Source organism: Cydia fagiglandana, chromosome 6, assembly GCF_963556715.1.
Source record: "Cydia fagiglandana chromosome 6, ilCydFagi1.1, whole genome shotgun sequence".
Taxonomy (NCBI): domain Eukaryota; kingdom Metazoa; phylum Arthropoda; class Insecta; order Lepidoptera; family Tortricidae; genus Cydia; species Cydia fagiglandana.
This window is the reverse complement of record NC_085937.1, coordinates 6,002,228-6,024,672: the sequence shown is the minus strand read 5'-3', so window position 1 is coordinate 6,024,672 and position 22,445 is coordinate 6,002,228. Positions and strand designations below refer to the sequence as shown.

General features: G+C 35.2%; 1 protein-coding gene across 7 annotated transcripts in view; it reads left to right on the top strand.

Moving 5' to 3' along the window:
* Positions 1 to 22,445, top strand: part of LOC134665038 (myelin transcription factor 1-like protein) — a 315,775-nt gene that overhangs the window by 209,434 nt on the left and 83,896 nt on the right. For all 7 annotated transcript variants that reach the window (XM_063521813.1, XM_063521814.1, XM_063521815.1 and 4 more), the window contains exon 4: positions 3,794 to 3,828. In XM_063521813.1, coding sequence (XP_063377883.1) covers positions 3,794 to 3,828 — 35 coding nt within the window. The remainder of the gene's footprint in view (positions 1 to 3,793; positions 3,829 to 22,445) is intronic.

Here is a 22,445-nt window from a genome sequence, read left to right as displayed (position 1 = left end):
GACAACCTCTCTTTCTATCCTTAAGGAAAGCACATCCCACCTTCTCTCGCAAGACGCTCAAAATTAACGAATAATGACCGTCAACAAATAAAACTCGAGCGTTACTAATTACTTGGCGCTCCAACGAAGAGAGGTAATTCTTGCACTCTATTGCGAAAAGGAAATCTTAAAGCTAATGGCGCTAATTTTTAAAGAGGCCCATGACTGTGATTTTTCTTTCAAAGTTTTGACTTGTGATTTATTGGTTTCGTTGTCTATACGTTGGAAACAGGAAGCGGGCGTATATAAAATGTCAGTCACACACTGGCCCCAAACTAAATAGAGGGTGCGTTCATTATGAGCGGAGTGGTCGCAGGTAGTAGGTCTAAATTAAAGTTTAGCTCGAGCAGTGTGTACAGTGGACGAGTCTTTGGCAGGCAGATCACGAGCCGCGCGGCTTAATGAATGAAGAAATTCCGTGGAGCCCCTCACACGTGCCCGGGGCGGCAGCGGCCGGCCCCTCGCATACATTGTAAAGTGCTACTCGGAGATGCTCACTGCTTTAATGATTGAACGTGATTCTAGACGGGAACAAGAAAAACGTTATTACAGATAGCTTTTATGACCTATAGAAGATCATCCACTAACGTTTCGGCTCGACGCAGATTTCGACGCAATTTCTCTTTAATGCCAGCAAATTACATTAGAAGGTAAATATAATAAAATAAAGCTAAGGCAATAGAATTCCCCACTAATCTTTGTCGTCCCCGCAGCCGTAGCCGAGTAATTAGCTTTCCAATTTTAAAGAGCGACCGGGCTCCATCAGTCCTCCCCTGCGCGCCGAATCGATAATAATTAATTATTTTTGACATAATCACAACCAAAATCCATTCTCTTTTTGCTTATTCACGTCCTGATAATAAAACGGGGCGACGCTTTTAAGGCTCGACCGAGTGAAATTGATAAAAAATAAATAAGATTCGCCAAGTTTTCGCCAAGTCAAACAAAATTGTGGGCCAGCGCTATTGGGTGTTGCGTGATTAATTACGTTTCAGATATACATACCTACCTACCGACGCTTACAGAAAAATACCGAGCAATACTAACCAAGAAGAACATTACATTTGATTTTACGTTAAACAATTTTTAAAAATTATATCATTTTTAATCGTGGGTGTATGAAAATGGGCATACCAATCCTGTTTTTTTTTTATTAAATAGTATTGTACCCATGCATTATATTTCAAATGGGAGTCAAAATAAACCGTAAATAATTTTGGTAATATTGCCTTTGCAATCAGATATTGCTGACTGTTTTCTAGCAAAGTCCTATATATGTTTTCATCCTTGTAAGAAACATATACCTGTCAATTTATGTAGTTCTGAATATCACTAAGGAAAATCTCTGTCAATCCTTTCTTTCGCCATGTATTGTATTGTATCATTAAATGTCGAACCTCAAAGGTCCGTTGTGATTCGAGCACCTGACACCGGGTCCCGCTCGTTGACGCGGGTCTGTCGGGCGCACAATCGCGACTGTGTCAATATTGGACACGGCACATAATGGACCAAGATTGGGATGTGGGCGACCGTCTCGTGGTAATAGTTGTTTGGCCTTCTAGGACGCGGGTGGAGATCAATAGCCGATTGTTTTAGCCGTGTATTGCTTCAGATGACATCCTTTGATAGTAACTAGTCATATCAATCACGGTCATAAACATGTATGTATAGATACTACATATTTTCACCAAAGGATGAGGAAGTGTGTAAATAACGTTTCAAACGTTTTGTCGAAAAATTATAAAAATCAAATGAAAACTACATGAATACGAAGAAGTTTACACACCAGAAACGTCAATTTTGCCACTTATAGATCGTAATATTATTTAAAAAATCAGATCAAATTTACAACCTGTTATTTCAATCAGAATGAATCTCCTTTATTAGAGTCTGTGCGAAAAGATGTATGGGGCCCAATACATTCCACGACTCTTCTCTTTCCGAACAGACTCTATAATACTTTCGATGTCACGCGCTGTCAATAAACAAAATCTAATGCCACTCCTGTAACTTTCGTTTTCTTTCTACCTAAGCCGACATGTGCACCGAAATTTCAAAACCCGAATCCTCAAATTTGATGAGAACGGAAAATTTCGAAAGAGTCTTTTTTCCATTTTCAATTCCATTGAAATCCCATCGACCAAAAAACCAGCACAATTTCCAAATAAAATCCAATTAACGTTCCCGAAACGCCCTCGCAGAACAAGAACGCCGAACAAAATACCGGTAAGTTGCCGGTACTTAAAAAATACATAGTGAAAACATTAGGTTGGCCCCGGGCCGCCGTGATTAAACCCAGCGAGGCATGCCTAACGAGACCGGTATGTTTGAACGCTAAGGAATACTTTGCAAGTCGCCCGGACAGCGGTTGCCGCGCCCGCCGCACCTGCCCATGTTTATTACGGCTAAGACTCCGCGAGGCTGATGTATTGTTTGTTTAGGATTGGCCTAGTTCACCATAGTTTTATAGATAAATATATTTTTATTCATAAAAAAAATTAATGGTGGAAGATTGGGTAAAGTTACAGAGACTAAGAGCCCGATTCTGATATTAGTTTCTTGTTTAGAAACAGTTATGGACATCATCCGTCAGCTATTAACAGTGACATTTTTGAAATGCTGACATCATATTTTAAAACCTGAATAGGGCTCGATAACTGTAAGTCCTTAACCTTAAGAGGTTTATTTTATAATTTTCATGAATATTACCATAGCATAGCTATGCATAGCTGATACATACCTAAACATGTCATGCTTATTTGTAAAGTTAAGAAAAACGAAAAATGATTTGAAGGAATAAAATACCTTCTGGCATAATTATGACTCGTTTATACCGTAACCAATAACTATGTTTACATGTCTCTAACTTAGTTAGTTAACTGAGATTAACATGAGTTTACCCCTTATCTATTAATTACTTTTTAAGTTTACGTACTTACATATAAATGAAACTCAACATGCCACAGTCCAGTCTTAAGAGGGTTGAAGGGTCGTCAAAACCGGCAATTTAAATCCGCATCATAATTAATTAGAAATCAGTCTTCAACACTGATATTAAATAATATTTTAAAGGGATAAGTACCGGCATATAGCTAATGCAGGAAGTTTTTAATTAAAACAGCCAAACGGTAAGAGGCTGGGCTGTAGGGACTATCAAGTGCTGAATTCTAGAAGGTCTTAAGAAGACTTAAAATGTGATGTTTATATGCCGTTTTAGATGAGTCCAGTAGGCTGTATCAGGCATGTGCTAAAGCCGAAGTACAAACATATTTAGGCCCGTGCGCAGCTAATCACTGGACCAGGCTTGTGTGCCCAGCGCCTTATACCCCTTCGAGCAATATTAATATATTAATTATTTATGAGTGTGTTTGGACGAGCAAGATTGTCTTGCATTGATTATATCGAGAGTTAGCCGAGATGTATTTTGTATAGTTTAGATTTATTAAGAATGGAAGATAGTATTTTAGTATTGAATCAACCTGTCATCATCGAGCTGAGCATGACCTGTCATACGACAATAAAAAACCCCTGATAAATTTACTACTATATATCTCTCTCTAAAATAAATGATATAATATCTGTATATTATAGCACTCGTTCGATATATTTCCTAATGTTGATACATATAAGGATTACATAACATGTGAAAGACAGGTGAACGAAAAAAAATCTTGAAACTCCTGGGAATTTTGCCGACCACTTTTGTACCTTTGCTTCGTTAGCTCACCCATCTAACCGATTTTTCCTCTTTCAGATGCACGTGACTGCGATGAAGAAGAGGCTAACAAGGTAAGTACGTTCGCTGAGCTTAAAACTAAAAGAACAACATTTAAAAGCCACTCCGGCCCCACAAGCGCAATCCAAACTTCGGCGACGACTTTATGGCCTCGGCGACCGCCAAAAGTCGCCAGGCAAAAGTCGCCACGCAAAAGTGCAAGCGTGTTTACCCATATATCAGCGTTTCTTTTCGATAAGCTCCCCCGCTGCCAATAAAGTGATTAAGTCACAAATCGCGAGGGTGGCCGGGCATTTTTATAATTTCACTGTTTTTCCACTTGTTTGGTTGGATAAAACGCTTATAGATATATCGATTTCTTTTTTGTTTTATGTGCACTGTAGCTTGCTTCAATATTCATTGTAGCACTTTTTTGTTTTCATTCACCTGAATCATAGTGCTAGCGGTTGACCAAAATCAGCTGCAAATGGTGTTAGAGGTATGAAAATCGGCACGATTAATCTTTAGACCATTTGAATCAATTTGACCCGTAGCACCAAAAACAAAAAACAAACGGAAAGGAGTTATGACGTCATCTTTTTTTTGTATGGAAAAAGAAAAAAAAATGTTCAGAAACCTATTGTGCGTGGTATTAAATGAAAGGGCATTTTGAGCCGGTTCTAAAAATATATCACATTATTATATTTCCGTCACTTGCATTCAATTAAAATAAAAATAATTTTCAAAACATACCAAGTTTGGGCTCCTCCATATACGAAACCGTTGAATTATTTTTTGTAAAATATACCTCAAGTAATACCCAATATCCTCATATCTAACCCTAAGAAATTGATTTCGAAAATATTTAGTTTTAGTATTTATTTTTTATTTTTTTATTATTACAAATTGTGATCTATCAATCTATCAATGAAACGACCTCCTAGCCTAGTTGATAGTGACCCTGCCTATGAAGCAGGAGGTCCCAGGTTCGAATCCTGGTAAGGGCATTTATTTGTGTGTTCATCATCATCATCATCACACAAATAAATGTCCTTACCAGAGCTTGTATATATGTGTATATGGGCATTTATTTGTGTGATGATGATGATGAACAGACAAATAAACGCCCTTACCAGGATTCGAACCTGGGACCTCCTGCTTCATAGGCAGGGTCACTATCGACTAGGCTAGGAGGCCGTTTCATTGATAGATTGATAGATCACAATTAGTAATGATAAAATTAAAAAAAATATATACTAACCCTAAATATTTTCAAAATTAATTTCTTGGGGTTAGATATGAGAATATTGGGTATTACTTGAGGTATATTTTACAAAAAATAATTCAACGGTTTCCTATCTGGAGGAGCCCAAACTTGGTATATTTTGAAAATTATTTTAATTTTAATTGAATGCAAGTGACGGAAATATAATAATGTGATATATTTTTAGAACCGGCTCAAAATGCCCTTTCATTTAATACCACACACGATAGATTTATGAACAATTTTTTTTCTTTTTCCATACAAAAAAAAGATGACGTCATAACTCCTTTCCGTTTGTTTTTTGTTTTTGGTGCTACGGGTCAAATTGATTCAAATGGTCTAAAGATTAATCGTGCCGATTTTCATACCTCTAACACCATTTGCAGCTGATTCCCGAATTTCACGGTGTACCGCTATTACTATCAAAACGAAAAAGTTTAATACCTATCAAACTTGGTTGGGTGAAAAAATAAATGTAGGTAGGTACTTCAATTAAATAAGAAACGCCACTCTTTTTAGGCACATGTATTTTAATAAATAATTTTAACAAATAAACGTTTTTCTTGTGTAAATATATTTCTGATTTACAAAATTCTGTTTGAAAATATTATGGTCTCGAAAATGTTTTTCTCTTCATATTATGAAAATATTTCTTAAAGCAAAATATGATTGAGTATTCCGTAGTGTACATATACACAAATGTCAAATATTATTCATCTTATCTGTGATATCCGTATTATTAAATAGAACGATTTGTAAATGTCTCAATACATACATTTCTAAAAACATAATCATTTTCGCCGTTTACTTTATTTTATCGATATCAAGTCCCTTACCCAATACCCTGCCCTTCGGAACCCCACGTTTGTTAGTTACAAATAAATTGCCCGATGGTATAACGTTATAAATTTCATACGTGCTGAGAAATGACATACGGTATTATTTACGACGAAGGTTTTTTTCGGGGAAGCACAAAGACATTGTGACATAATTGAGCCGTTTTGGGACACGCTACAATTTGCAGCAATTTTCTATGACAAAGATAATGTTTTGTGAAGACATGCTTTCCTAGTAATATGAGAACATCAAAACATTTCAAATACTTATTTTAAAGATTAGGAGTAGTTTCGTATAGGTAGGTAGGTACACACTTATTTAAGGTGGAGTTTTATAGAAAAATCAATGATCCCAACCACTACAACTACTACTATATAGGTGAGTTTCATTTTGTTTTCATAGTCTCCCAAAATACTGTATCAACGTTTATTTAGAGGTACGTTACGTATTTGGACCATTATATTTATAAATAACGCTTAAACGAACTAGGCAAATAGTACACTGAAATTATCAAAGGCTAGACATATTTAGAAGTCATAACGTCTGTCTATAGTATGTGTCTAATTATACGAACAAACAAACAAATTCGTTAATAACCAGTTAGATTGATATCGTCTGTCAACGGACATTAGCGCCGTGCCGGCACACTGCGCCGCGCCGCACGCCGCACCGCTCACCGCCACAGGCGCCATTAGCTCTACAAATGACACTAAAATGAAATCTATTCATTTCCTTTGAGCCGAGTCAATCGTCGGTAAATATTGTTCAATTTCACGCGATCCGAGCATTAGATCTAAAGCTGAAACCCCTTACTCACTAACCAAGCGAATTAAGACCTTATTTTCAGAGTGGCAAGTTTGTTAACACGTGTAACGTTAAAGAAATCAGAGTTCTCATGGTGACGATTCGTGTTGATAGTGGGAATAAATAGTTCTGTGTCTTTTCTTCTTTTGATACAATCTATTTTATCCGAGGAATCAAAATGGATTGCGCTTTTATATGAATTTTATAGACTCAGAAAGTTTTTACTCAGTTTTAAAATTAAATACTTAAAAACTTTGCTTAAGTCTGCAGTCACAGCCTGTTACCTAACATTTACTAAATTCAGCCGTGTTCGCCAATTAGAAAAAAATATGAAAATGACCATAAGCATATGACATGTCGATAAACTTAAACCAAATATTTTAAAGTCAAAATCATAAGTTCTGGGCACCATAACGTATGAAGGTGACCTGAGGAGCATTTATTATTTATAAGTTAAGTTTAAGATTTGAATTTTAATTTTAATTTCTTGTTCTCATTTTGTTTGTTATTAATAAATATATTTATTTCCAAAAAATCATAAGTCAGTAGATAATGCAAGAATGCAAGATGAATAATACAGCTGCAATATTTATTGACTATTATCTAATTGCATATGAGAAATCATTGTTACAACTTTTTATTTATTTATAATAGCTTAGCTATTATAATATTTTTTTACTTTTTCTTTGCATCTTCAATTAGTGAAGGTTGGCAGTCAACTCCGCGTACCTACTCCGGCTTGTCGTCGGCGAGGCGGCGAGGCGAAAGAGTTCAGCCAAACTCTTAATACCCGACCGATCTCGGATATTATGCTACCATGATTTTCTTCTACTATATTATAGCAATGTTGTTATATGAAATGTCCAGATATTGTACTGTAATAACTTACAGGTTGGACCTAAAATACTTTGTCAAATATTTTTTAGGGATTATTTTTCTTTCAAAATAGTTTCAAAATTTGACTAATAAAATCATTTAAGACTTAAGTTACCTAGAGTACCTCAGATAGCGAAAAAGGTGTATTGTGTGTATTGTGTGTGACTCTAGTTAATAATTTAAAACATGGAAGATATTTCGATTAGTGTAAATTACCCCGCAGTCTAAATTGACCCCCTGCACCTGCACCTTAATAAAAAACGAATAATCTACAAAATGATCCTGTTTTACTTTCGATGCACAAACGCACTCGTTTTTGAAAATGATCAACAATACATACAGTAGTAAAAAAAATTCCACGTATTATTTGGGTATCCTGTATAGGGACATTGAAGTTTTATGCGCGTAGATGTTGCGATATGGCCCTGGCTAATTTGTAACCCCGTGTTTATTTGGGTCTGAGCATGCCCTCTCGATAGGTTCGTCCAATTCCATCAATGTCCATCAATTTGTTTTGCCAAATTTGACATGAAAAAAGTCCGTCCTGAATATTTATTGGCGTTTGTGGAAATTTTTGAGCTTTAAGACTGCGTCGTGCAAAATCAGCGAAAAAGGCAGTCACCGTTTAGTCGCTAGCGTCCACATCGCTTGATAAAAAAAATTATAATAAATATCATTATTATCCCAAAGAGTGTGTTTACAACGAATCACCCTTGAAAATTTGAAATCTTTTACAATATAATAAATACACTCATGCAAAGTTGTACCTAAAACGTGATGAACGAGTGTCAGCGTTTAGTAAAATTTGTATAAAAAAATCGATGCTCATGCTACAAAATCGAGTGATTTCGAAAGCCAGATAACTAGACTACAACGAATCAGGCTTTTCCTATTTTTCCTCTTAAAGGCTACAGAGAAATTCAATCGTAAACGTAAACTTTCGTAAAATTTCCATACATCCGCCATATCTGTCAAATTCTCCTTCTCCTCAGATGCCCGCTGTGGGCCGTTGGAAGCGGACGCGTACATGCTTTTTCCAAATTGACAGTTCAATTTGGCATATATATTGACAGAAATTCATGTCCGTATACGAATGATGATACCAGTGAAAAACTGTGTTCAAAATAAATAGGGTAAATGAATAATGTCACATGGAGATCCAGAGTCATTAAAATTTTGATTTGTTTTTATTCATAAGTCATAATACTTTAAAAATATAACAAATTATTTAAAATATATACAAACACAACCAAATCAGCGTAATTAGTTTCTTCCTAATTCACTAAAAATTAAAAAAGTTTGAAGATTTGTTTTATCTTATTGGAATAAATTTTCATTGTGCTGGCATTCATATTACGTCATTTTAAAAACATATATGACATAATGTCAATATACTAGATAGACAATTTATCAACAAATTTCTTCACATTTTAACGTAAACAATATAAATTATTAAAATTTTATTTATGAAGACGAAGCAATGTTGTTCACATAATATCAGCAATAAAATTTTTAGTTTCAACCAGTTTTGTTGCTATTCTGAGCTATCACGTGCTTTGAAAGTTAATTCAATGATATATCATCAAGAAATTGAAACCAAGACTCGACCTGCAGTCTCAGCGAGTTTTTGTGGCTATATTATCAGTTGAAAGAACGATATTTCCATCGCAGTGGTATGGTTTACGAGTACCTATATTGGTTTCATGTGACGATGTTTATATAAATGTATCTATCAAATAACAACGTGCTTTTATTTCATTGATATTCGGTGCAAAACGATAACTCAGTAACGAAAAATAATTACTTATCAGAAATGCCTTAAAGTTTTTTCAGTGAACGTTTATTTATAGGTATTTATGAGGTCTTATGTCTTATCAGCGTGGCTTTGGCCTTTGGACATTTTTGTAATGCTTTGTAATAAGGTAGGTGAGGTATCTATATCCCTCATTTAATAACCTTTTTTTGAATGAATTACAATTTAATTATTTAAATAAATAAGTGGTCTACAAACATACATATCCGCTCGGTCCGCTAAAATAATTTAAGTGCCCTACATAATAGCTATATTTAAGATTAAGAATCAGTAAACATCATTAATTACGCTCAAATGCTTGTTTCAGTACAAATTGGCTGAAATACTTCCGACATAAAACCTAAAGGTATAAAAGTACAATTTGCTAAGTAAACTGTCAATCTACATTAATTATAATAGATAGACTCTTAGAAGTCAGCTTACTGAAGATTATGAACAACATATAAGTACTTTCTAAATAAAATACAATTTGTTTTTCCATTACTCATGTAGGCCGTATTTTACTATAGACCATTTTAAATTGAAGATTAAATTAATTCATGATAAAAGCTAATAAGGTCCGGTAATATTTTCTGTTATTCTTGAACTTCTGTTCAAGTCAGTATTCAACTGTCAGTGCAAGTAACAAGGCCCGGTTCCGAACCAACATGGTATGGTTTTTAGGGTTCCGTACCCAAAGGGTAAAACGGGACCCTATTACTAAGACTTCGCTGTCCGTCCGTCCGTCCGTCCGTCTGTCTGTCACCAGGCTGTATCTCACGAACCGTGATAGCTAGTGACAGTTGAAATTTTCACCGATGATATATTTCTGTTGCCGCTATAACAACAAATACTAAAAACAGAATAAAATAAAGATTTAAATGGGGCTCCCATACAACAAACGTGATGTTAGACCAAAGTTATGCAACGTCGGGAGTGGTCAGTACTTGGATGGGTGACCGTTTTTCTTTTTGCTTTTTTTTGTTTTTCTTGCATTATGGTACGGAACCCTTCGTGCGCGAGTCCGACTCGCATTTGCCCGGTTTTTTTTATAAAACGTGTATTTTTCAAAAGCGCTGGAATATTTATATAACTATTTTGGTATATGAAGAAACATGAACAAATGAGAAATCTATATTGAATTGATTTGTTAATAATATCCTGATTATTAATAGAACTATTTCAGTTAAAATAAAGGTGGGCCTTATATGCTTCACCTGGCCTTATTCGTCCACATTTATATCCTATAGCTATATTTGGTCACTTTGGCCGTCACTATCTATTTGATGCCGATTGTACTAACAATTAAAAGTACAGCTCATATGTACTTTTACCTGTACTGAAACTTAAGCATTTGAGCGTAATTAAAGATGTTCACTGATTATTAACATTACCTGTTAAAGAACCGTGTCCCGATGGTGCGTCCATTAATGAATCGCATACTAACGGATAGAGGTTTACGAGTACATTCACGGAAAAATGATTATAGGCAACCCAATACTAGTGGCTTAGTTGCCGTTTATAAATCGTTTGTGTCGAGCAAAATCAGCGGAAAAGGCAGTCACCGTTTAGTCGCTAGCGTTCACATCTCTTGATAAAAAAAAGATAGATAGATAGATAGATAGATAAATCATTTATTTGACAGCTGCAATGACACACAATATAATTTTAAACACATCATAACAGAAAGAAAAAACAATAATTATTACACTAACAAAGAAAATTGAGTTACAAAGAAAATAGCATAGAAATGAGTAGGTACAAAAGTAAAATTTCATAAAAGTAGGTAGGTAGTATAATTATACAAACTGTGTGCGTTGCAGCAGGACAAAAGGGTCACGGCTCAGTGGTACGCTTCGCTCTTTCGAGCAAAGCACTGATTTTCTGCCGGAACCCAGGTCACAACAAATATTATATTTATGTAGAATAGCCTGAGCAAATTAGAAAAATCTGCGGAAATAATTCGTGTAGTTTTGAAAATTGGTACAGGTATACCTTGTGGTGTCCAGATAAAGATACTAAAAGTCCTCGAGGGTAGGGGGTGTGCTGGGGGTGTAGAGGGGGGTTGAAGGTACTTTTTTTCATATTTTTGCTCATATCTCGAATATCTGTACGAATAGCATTATAATTACTTAAGACAAAAGTTTTAACATAAAATTTACTACAAATTTGGTTTGTTTATTTTTACTCTGCGATCAATACTTTAGGGGCTACAGGCTGTTAAAGTTAAATAAGTAATAAAAAATAGACGGTTTAAGAAAACGTCGTTTTTTTGGAATTGTTCATCACAAATAAAAAAAATAGCTTAGAGTAAGCAAGCTAAGCAACCTGCTGATAAAATATAAAAAAATAGGCCATATGCTTGTCGGGCCATGCTCAGTGTAGGGTTCCGTAGTTACCCGTCTGTCAAAATAGACTATTTGCCATAACGCAAAAACAGCTGTACCGATTAGGTTCGCTATATTTTTCCTTGAAAGTATTTACTAAGTTATGTTTTCACGATTTTTTTCATATTTTTTGGACCCATGGTTCAAAAGTTAGGGGAACTAAGGGGTAAATCACAATTTTTTTTCTTTCAGATCGATTATTTCCGAAACTATTAAGTTGTTCAAAAAATGGTTCTTGAAGACCCTTATTCGTTTTAAATGACCTATCCAACAACACCCCACACTATAGGGTGGAAGCGAAAAAAAAATTCATCCCCACTTTAATGTAGGGCAACCACCATAAATATTTTTTTTCTAGTTTTCATGTTTAAGTTTGACACGAATATATAAATCAGTTACGCTGACAAAGTTGTAAAATATAAATTAGAAAAAATATTTTTTTAGGGTGGCTGCCGTACATTAAAAAGGGGATGAAATTTTTTTTCGCTTCCACCCTATAGTGTGGGGTGTCGTTGGATAGGTCTTTTAAAACGAATACGGGTCTTTCAGAACCATTTTTTGATCTGCTTAATATTTTCGGAAATAATCGATCTGAAAGAAAAAAAGTTGTGTTTTCCACTTTAGTTCCCCTAACATTTGAACCATGGGTCCAAAAAATATGAAAAAAAATCGTGAAAGTAAAACTTAGTAAAGACTTTCAGAGAAAAATATAGCGAACCTAATCGATTAAGCAGTTTTTGAGTTTTTGCAAATAGTCTATTTTGACGGACGGGTAACTACGGAACCCTACACTGAGCATGACCCGACATGCTCTTGGCCGGCTTTTTTATATTTTATCAGCAGGTCATTTAGCTTGCTTATTCTCAATTAAAAATTTTATTTATAATGAACAATTATGAAAATACGACGTTTTTTTAAACCGTCTATTTTTTATCTCTTATTTAACTTTAACAGCCTGTAGCTCCTAAAGTATTGATCGCAGAGTAAAAATAAACATAACCAAATTTGTAGTAAATTTTATGTTAAAACTTTTGTTCGAAGTAATTATAATGCAATTCGTACACATTTTCGAGATATGAGCAAAAATATGAAAAAAGGTACCTTCAACCCCCCTCTACACCCCCAGCACACCCCCTACCCTCGAGGACTTTTAGTATGTTTATCTAGACACCACAAGGTATGCCTGTACCAATTTTCAAAACTACACGAATTATTTCCGCAGCTTGCCCAAATTCGGCTTAATTTGACGTGGCTAGAAGTATTTACGTACGTCGGAAACAATCGTACAGTGTAAGTGTGATATGTGCATGTCGTGTGATAATTTTTTGATAATTATAATAAATGTCATTATTATCCCAAAGAGTGTGTTTACAACGAATCACCCTTGAAAATCTGAAATCTTTTACAATATAATAAATACACTTATGCAAAGTTGTACCTAAAATGAGATGAACGAGTGTCAGCGTTTAGTAAAATTTATATAAAAAAATCGATGCTCAAGCTATAAAACCGAGTGATTTCGAAAGCCAGATAACTAGACTACAACGAATCAGGCTTTTCCTATTTTTCCTCTTAAAGGCAACAGAGAAATTTAAGGTTAAAGTTAGGTGAGGAATATAAGGCCCGACGGGTAACAAGGCCCAGCATTCAAGAATAGTAGTTAAAATAACAATTAAATAGCTGTAAGCAGTACTGTAAAATACTGATAAGTGTTTGAGGCCTCCTCACTGAGGAGATTTTGTAATGTCATGACCGAACTGGATCAAACGTTGGAATGTTATGATAAGTCTTGTCATTCATGATAGTGTCGGGCCCGTATAAAGTAGTATGAACGACAGCCTTACTGCCATCCCAACTCTGTAGGTTTATAACATTAAAAATGTTTATCAGATCGTTTTCGTGGGAGACTGTACATTTTCAAAAGTTACAACGATAACAAAAGGCAGTGGTATGAAAAGATGCAGGAGTTTGCGGAGCATCGTAAGGTAGGTAAGGTATGTATTAACACAATTATCGTTACGAAACACAAACTAAGCTTTTGCGATGTAGTACAATTTAAATCAATTCTAAAAGTGAAGTTTGTATAGGTATGTATATTCTTCTGAGAATAAATTGTCTTATACCTGGAATCGATTGTTTTAGTAAGTTAGGTAACAAACACTCTATATTACAATCTTGTTGTCGCGAACATATCGCGAACCGGCTAATAGTTGCCAGCGTCATGGGGTAGATGGCGCTCGCAGTCACGTTTAAGTTAAAATAACCGCTTCTAGGTTATTGTGATTTTTTAGGAGGACAAGAGGGTAGACGCCGAACGATAGGGATAAGGAGGAGGTTATATGTGCGAACAAATCTACGGAGGGAGAGAATTTTGCTTTTGGATCAATTCAACGAGTTTCTTATGGTGTTTTTAGATTAATGATGTGTCTCTTGTAAATTGTGAACAACGTATATCAGTAATCAGAGTGAACAGTGATCCGAAGGAATTGTTGATGGCTAATATGAACTTATGGTAACTAGTGTGAGGAATGGGGTCGCTATAAGGGGAGGTTTGGAGGCGACTACGAAGTTCAGGAAACCAGGTGGATAATCAGGTGAAACTAATTTTATATGTAGGTAATAAAGTAGGACACCAGCAATGAGTGAATCGTCATCTCACTAACGTCCAGGCCTCATATAGGTATGTCGTATGATTACATATCGTTGACCAATCTCAGTAAAGGCATCATCTCATTCGATAGGTTAATAACAACTGTGGTGAGCTTGACGACATGGTGGAGATGCTGGGATTATTTATGTACATGCATAATCATCATCAAAAGTAACATATGAAAAGTCAATTTATGTAATTATGCACGTACAACTTAAGAGTTAATTTTTTTGTTTGTTCAGGTCAATTTAATGTTTTTTTTCAGGCATGAAATGAAACCCATATTTATGTAATCCTATTTTTGCAAAAAGGCGTTAAGCTGGCGAATATGTTAGTGTTTCACCGGAGCACATATGCAATTAAGTGCCTACATTTTATTGAACATTCTTGCTCTTTGATATACAAGAGATTACAAATATCAGTAAATATATATAGTTTAAAAAAAAATAGGTATCTAAACACAAAAAATTCCTTGGTATATTATTTAAATGCAATAATATAGTTTCAAAAATTCTTCTTGTAATACAAAATACTAAAAAGCTCGCTTTAATCTTTGAAAGCAGTGTGTTAATTAATCAGTCCTATAGAGTGCAAATTTGGAGTTGATTCCTCATGTTAAGCAGTAGAATAGAATTACAAGTGATGGTTTTGAATGATAAAAATATTTGAAAGCATTAAGTTATATATTTAACGTTTTACAGTCAGTATTTGTCACTGGTTGATGTGATAAAAATGTTTGTGTCACCAGGGCAGCAAAGTTTGTTTTCAACCGACGTGCCTTGAAACCGTCGCAACGCTCAGTATTCCAACATTTCTATGTTATAAGAATGAGAGAGTGGCAAAGATTGTACAATATTGGTATGTTTACTATAAATTCTGTCAGAGAGGTGTTTGAAATCAGTTTTTAAACACTAGCTTAGTAACACTACCTTCAACAAGAGCCATGGAACTGCTTAAGTCTCAGATTTCATTACTTTGAAACCAACCATTACGTACATTTCTCATTGAACATGTCTAAAAACGTGGGGGACGAAATGGACATTCAACTCAAGTTTTAACGCCCTAAGCAGTAGAAACTTTACACGTATCAGTAATAATCCAATATATGTAGAAACTGATATACATATATGTCATGTATCAAAGAAAAGGTGAAGAAGCCAATATTTGATAAAAATAACTTGATTTTTTCTCAAAGTTGTGAATAATCTCATTGTTCTCTTAAATATCATATGATTGGTACCGTTACCATACCCACTCATGCCTAACAAGTTTAAGTTGAACAGGAGGTTTAATCGTAATCTATATTTAGGTGTCTGTTATGATTATGTTCACAAGAACATGGTTTCATTTTGATATTTATTATGTTTGATGATGTAATTGACAAGTTGCTTTACTTGTTTAGATTGAGTTACCTGACCAATCTTTGATAAAATCATGCACTAATAAAAATTTACGAGATTTTGGATGAAATAACAGTCTTAAATGATTCACGGTTAAGGGAAAGGTAATCACGGTTCATATCCCGGTCGATATAAATACATTTTGAATTAAAGTTTGCTGGTCGATTTGTGAACCAGCATGGATCCTCTCAAACAACGACTTTATTACCTGAGCTAGAAGATTCAAATTATGCAGTTGACCAACAATTTAACATTACTACATCTGCATTATTATTAGTACATCTGTTTTTAAATTGGGTTCTTAAGTGACGATTATGACGTTTTTCGTAATTTAATTAAGGTTTAAAGAAATTTTATCTTGCCGAGTACATTTTTATTTGTTACATAATATTGAGTGAAAATTTGTTGATTTTTTGCAAGATTGACACAAAAATAGTATATATGTAGGTAGGTATAATTTTTTTATTTATTTTGCCCGCAGCGACTTACACAAGTAAGTACGCTTTATATTAGTTCCCATGCGCGAGCGCAGGCGCGAGGTCTCAGGCTAACCAGTACTACAGATCGCGGAATGCGTAGCGACTATGTGTGTTGGAGATCATGGTTACTGAGCTAGCTCGGGTGCGCCATTAACTAGCCCGCTCTCGGCAGGCTATCAGAATAGTACATAGCATGGTATAATAATAGTCAGTAACACAGCTTATAAAACAGAGGATGTACTTATAACTAAAGAAACATTTTATATTTACATTTATAAAAATATATATATATATATATATAAATTCATATTTCAGTGTTCAATGTAATGTTCAAACAATTCAATGTAAGACATAAATGAAATCGCATAAATGATTAGATCTGTTACAATAATTATACTCGATTATTTTTGGCATCTATGCCTTTGCAATTTTGTTTGTAACGTTGCAGGAGTTAAGATCTTAATATTAAAATAATAAGAATCATAATCTCACATTCATTGTTCTGTGTGGCCGAATAGTTTTAGAACCAAATTGAAAGTTTATTTTAATGTGGGTAGTTGATATTATGGCTTACCAACTGTTGTTGCTTACAAACCAGTTTAGGACTGACCTCCGATCTTGTGTATTTTCTATTACATCGGTATCTAGTTAAATTGGTGATAAACAATATTTCGTGATCATGATGTTCCACGCCAAGTTAATTCTTACTGGCTTGCATGCTTTTCATGCATTGCTTGCAGAATACCCGCTTCATCACAAATTATCAGCTCAGCCATGATTAAACTAGTTGTGAGCGCAAGCGTGGTCAATTGACAACAATTTATACTGCGTATCTTTCATGAAACGAATGTATCATGTTTAACGTATTAGCCTTATACTTATATGATCAATATTTTTACAACAACACAATATTCTTTACTTATGTAAAGGAACTTAACACATCACTTATACTATTGTGTAGAACGGGCGGTCTTATCGCTAAAAGATTGATATCTTCCAGACAAGCAAACCAGGCTAAATGGTATGTTTTGCTGATCCATATTTTCACTGGGCTTTAATCAGAATCATTGAGTTTATTTAAAAACTCGAATTTTACACTCACCTAGTTTGAAGGACTAGATCCACTCATATCATAAGATGTTAATTTGGAATTTCTTGCCTCGTCGTTGTTTGTTGTTACAATCGTAAGGAATTGTAACGGATTGGTTTCTTAGAAGTCGGTATAATTTAGTTGTAATGTGCCTGGATGAAAATGCAGGAGGCAATTCAAATCAGATTACAATTTGATGTCATATGTACTCGTACAATGTACATACTACTCAAACTCAAAGGACCAGGAACATCATTGGAACTCAATCAGAATCACTCAGCCATTCCAATGGTACCAGCAAAGTGCCAAAATTGCCACTCGCTAGATTAAACAATAGTAACATACTCAATTGGCATGCATGATATTTCTGTTCTGAAAGAATAAACGAGTAAAATGATTGTAAACGAATCAAGAACTGCCGAATTAATTTAAACAATATTTTACTTACTTTACTTATGGATTGCGTATATCAGCGATACATTAAGGTTCCAAAGACTTGTCTGTCGATGTAACAAAGTATAGCATCTCAATTTATTCCCAATTAACATTCCAATATAGATTGTTATCAGAGTATATGTCTTCCTATTATTACTGAACCATTGATTCTTAGTGTGGAAAGTCCATAGATTAGTGATTAGATATAGATTAACGAAACTTCTGAATTGTGTATGTATGTACATACGATGAGACGATGACCCAAACCTAAAGGGTTAAAAATGCTAAAATAAATTATTATTGAAAAGACTCCCAATGAAAGACATACTGATTGAATGGCCTACTGGTTTCTATATTATCTGCTAACTGATTTAGATACTTCTAAGTACATACTTTACTTTTACTCGAACAGAAATAGATAAGGGAGTGGTAGATAATTTAATGAATGCATAACTAATTTGATTTTGTTAAATGAATTGGAATCAAGCAACACATATTAATTGATATCGCCTACGCAATCGAGATACTAAATACTAAAGTATACGACCCTACATATTCATAATAATTATAGAGACAGTACAGTAGTAAGAGTAGTAAGAAGAGAATGGTGGATAGGTTTCTGAATAAGAGAAATTCTCAAGTATTCGGTTATTTAAAAAATGTGATAAAGTATTTTTAACAATGATAATAGTCATTATCCCACTCAGTGCAAGTAGTTATGAAATGAAATGATGGTATAATGACAAAGACACAAGAGCATTTGTTAGAATATATTACCTATGTATAGTTAACGAAAAGGAATAGCAGGTATTCGCTGCGTGCAAAGCAAGTGGTGGGGGGAGCCGAAACAAACTCAGCGCTTGATGTGGCTAAATATGACAAGTTTGCAAGCAAGTGTTTCTGTCAATTCACATACTTTTCAGTTATTTTGTTCACGTTTCTTTTGCCTTAAAAATCGTATTTACAATAAAAATGGGCCACGATAGATGTTGTGTGGTAAACTGTAATAATACTAGACGGTCTAGACGAAACATAAATAATAATTTTATAATTTTCAACACTAGGCTAGCTATATCTTATTTCGTCTGTCAACACAGCTTTTGCTTAGATGTTAATAAAATAGTATGGATAATACAGTGTACCAACATTAGGTGATTGTAATATTATGTACTTAGTTATAATGCCTGTTATTGAAAACTCTGCAAAAGCTTACCTTTGGAACGTATATAGTTGTCTGTCGTCTATCACGGCAGACATTGTGATGCGAGTGAACATTATTTTTAACACAAAATGTGTTGATTTAAACCTGTGAAGACGGAAGAAAAGGGTGATAGGTAAATTCAATTAAGTATTAAACTTTTTACGTTATAGTAAAAGGAAGAGATTAATCATGAGCCAAGTAATTATTGGTGTATGATCGTGGCATCAACTGTTAGCTTGATTATCAGATTTAATCAGAATATTGAGATATAAAATGCAGGCTGCAGCTACACAAGAATCAGAATCACAATTAAAATCAGATGTCATATAATGAAGTTCAATAGGTATCTGTCTTCATTAATTTTAATATTGCTGTGAAATATCGGAGTGTTAAGGACATGGTATTTGTTTTATGTACGACTACTACAGTTATCAGCCTTATTCGTTGCACTATCCTCTTGAGTCACAGTGTACAGTTCACCATCAGTACCTAGATATGCTAGCCTGTAATGTGGCTTTGTCTTTAATATTTTTCTGTTCGCCCACCGTGTGGCCATACGTTTATCCCTATCCCTACGCTTCCTTGCCATGTGGCCAGTGATTATGAGCTTCTCCAGACTATAGGGTGCTCTTCTGCCTCGATAGCAGAAGAAAGTACGTGCGCGATGAGTACAAATAGTGGATAACCTCGGTTTCATGTTGAGTTCGTCGAGACTTGATGCAATTTCACCTACTGCGTTCAAGCATTCTTCGCCAGTACCACATCTCAAATGCATCTGTCCTATGGTGGGTTTCAGTTTTTAATAGTCTAGGTTTGGACATGTACAGAAAGTTCGAGAAAACAAGGCGTCCGCATTAGTGTGATCTTTATTGTATGTTCTCCCATATGCATACCCTGCCGAGTCGTTTCACCGTACCTTTGGCCACCTGAACTCTTCTGACCACCCTTTGGTCGAAAACGCCATCGTCGCTTATTTAAGATCCCAAGTAAACCAACAACTTGCCTCTAGATCGTGCAATTCATTAGTACCTACTCTTCATTTTAACAGGAATATCGACATACATCAACTCCGTCTTATTTCTTTTGATCCTAGGGTATGAATCTGGTCTGGATGTATGAAGTTAAGGACTCATATCTGACATGCTCAATTTTAGAAGCAAAACCGCAAGTTACTTTCCACAGGCACTTAATCTAATTATAGTCATGTCATTTGCTTAACTGAGGTTATTGATACGTTGGCTACCAAGTCTACCAACTCAGACACCACCCTCACAGCCTTCATTGGAAGGCTTGACTCATTATGTATTCACCGATGTTAGTGAACAGTTGCACTCCTTGATCAACTTTAAAAAGATAACTCGACGTGTTATCCCTATTTCTCTCATAACCCTGACATTTTACTCCAGTTAAGGAAATCAAGTCTTTGCGAAAGCCTTTAAAGAGTATACAGACAGACACCGCGCCCACTGTAATTTCTATTAATTGCCACATTGAGTATTTGCTACTGAGTGAGTACTCTTCTATGTCTCTCATGGTTCTCAAAGCTGTGAAGTGGAAATTCGTGAATAAAGGAAACAGACAGGGTCAATTTGATAGACACAACAGTGAAAATACCGTAATACGGGAAGCTGGCGATTATTACACTTGAAGATCTGATCAGTTACATCAATTCAAGAATAGTTGTAAAGTTGTAATGAATCGGTACCTCGGTACAGCTTGCTTTGCTGTTTCTACAATCGTTAGCATGACTGATATATATGTATAACACGGGAAAGTAAATGTAACGCAGTAAAAAATAATTGTTGACAGGTTTTGTAACTAACCAAGATGAAAATAAAGTGCTTAGTTTATATTTGAGTGTAGCTCAGGTTAAATCCATAGATGTCTTTCAGACCTAATAGAGAGGCTGACACGACTGTCCCAACTTATTTAAACTAGATTATTTCACGCCAGCATCAGAAAATGATAATTAAAAACTGCAGTAATTTTTGGCACAATATCTATTTGATAAATCAGAACGAACTGCAAGAAAAGGTGTCTTGACTCGAAATAAGTGCCTAATTTGAGCTTAGCTTAAGAAAAAAAAAATGTTCTCTCGAGTTGTAGATAAAGTTCTTTTTTACATTTTGATTTGTGATTAAATGAGAATAGCGTAATTCTTCCTTGGCTGGGGAGGGCTGCCGGACATGAAGTAGATACACGTAGGGATGGATATGTCAGCAGTAGGTTTAATGAATAAGCAGGTAGATTAAAATACTTCACATAGTAGATTACTGCCAGTAGTATTAAGTAAAGAGAAGTGGGAACTTAGGTTACATATACACGTCACGTTCGGATAAGACGGTTGCTTTTGTCTGTGTAATAACTATCGTTTGATCGCGCGGTCGCCGCGGTGTTTAATAAAGTTACAGTTGTTTAATTACGCAAATTATGCTGGACATTATGTATACGTCTGCTGTAGTAGATGTTGAGACCCTTGAAGTAGTGAACAAGTTATTAACGATATCACAAGAGCAAAGCAGTATATAACATCACAGATGGTAGTCATAGATAAAATATAACGCGAATTGAGTTCTCACTGTCTAACAACACCGATGTTTGGTATGAAATCGGTGTTGCCACGTTGTAATTAAGGACTGCTTGGAGCAATTTGGAACTGAACGCGCGAGATTGTGGGAAATACAATAGTAATAGTCATAGGTAGACAAAGAGATCAGTAACGGACCAGAGATGACAAATAGCAGCCGTGATCCTACTCAGCTCAGCTCAGACATCGTGCTTACGATGTCTGATGATCCGATGGCTTAGTCGCTCACACCAATCTCAGGATCCTGCTTTCAGTCTCAGATCAGAGATCAGTTAGTTTAGCACAGATATCAATGAATCATATAATTATTATATCAAAGATCATATTATTAATCAGTTCAGCACAAACATTGATGAATGCTCAGACCAATCTCAGGATCAAATTATTAATCAGCTCAGCACAAACATTGATGAATGCTCAGACCAGTCTCAGGATCTTGTTCTTTATCAGCTCAGCACAAATACAGATGAACAATCGGATCAGTCTCAGAAACGGTGCGCCTCAGCACATCTCTACAACATCATCAGAAATTGTATGAAATCTCAGGTCATGCCGATTCACAGCGCCAAAGCCTAGAGAGGCATTCAGAGGATGAACAGCTCAAATACATTATTATTCACATTAGTGTTCTTATCATCTAATTGTTGATTTATTTACATGTTTGCCTATAGACATCTAATTTCAATTAAAAGAGTAGCTTCTTCCTGCGAGGCGGGAGTGTCGCGAACATATCGCGAACCGGCTAATAGTTGCCAGCGTCATGGGGTAGATGGCGCTCGCAGTCACGTTTAAGTTAAAATAACCGCTTCTAGGTTATTGTGATTTTTTAGGAGGACAAGAGGGTAGACGCCGAACGATAGGGATAAGGAGGAGGTTATATGTGCGAACA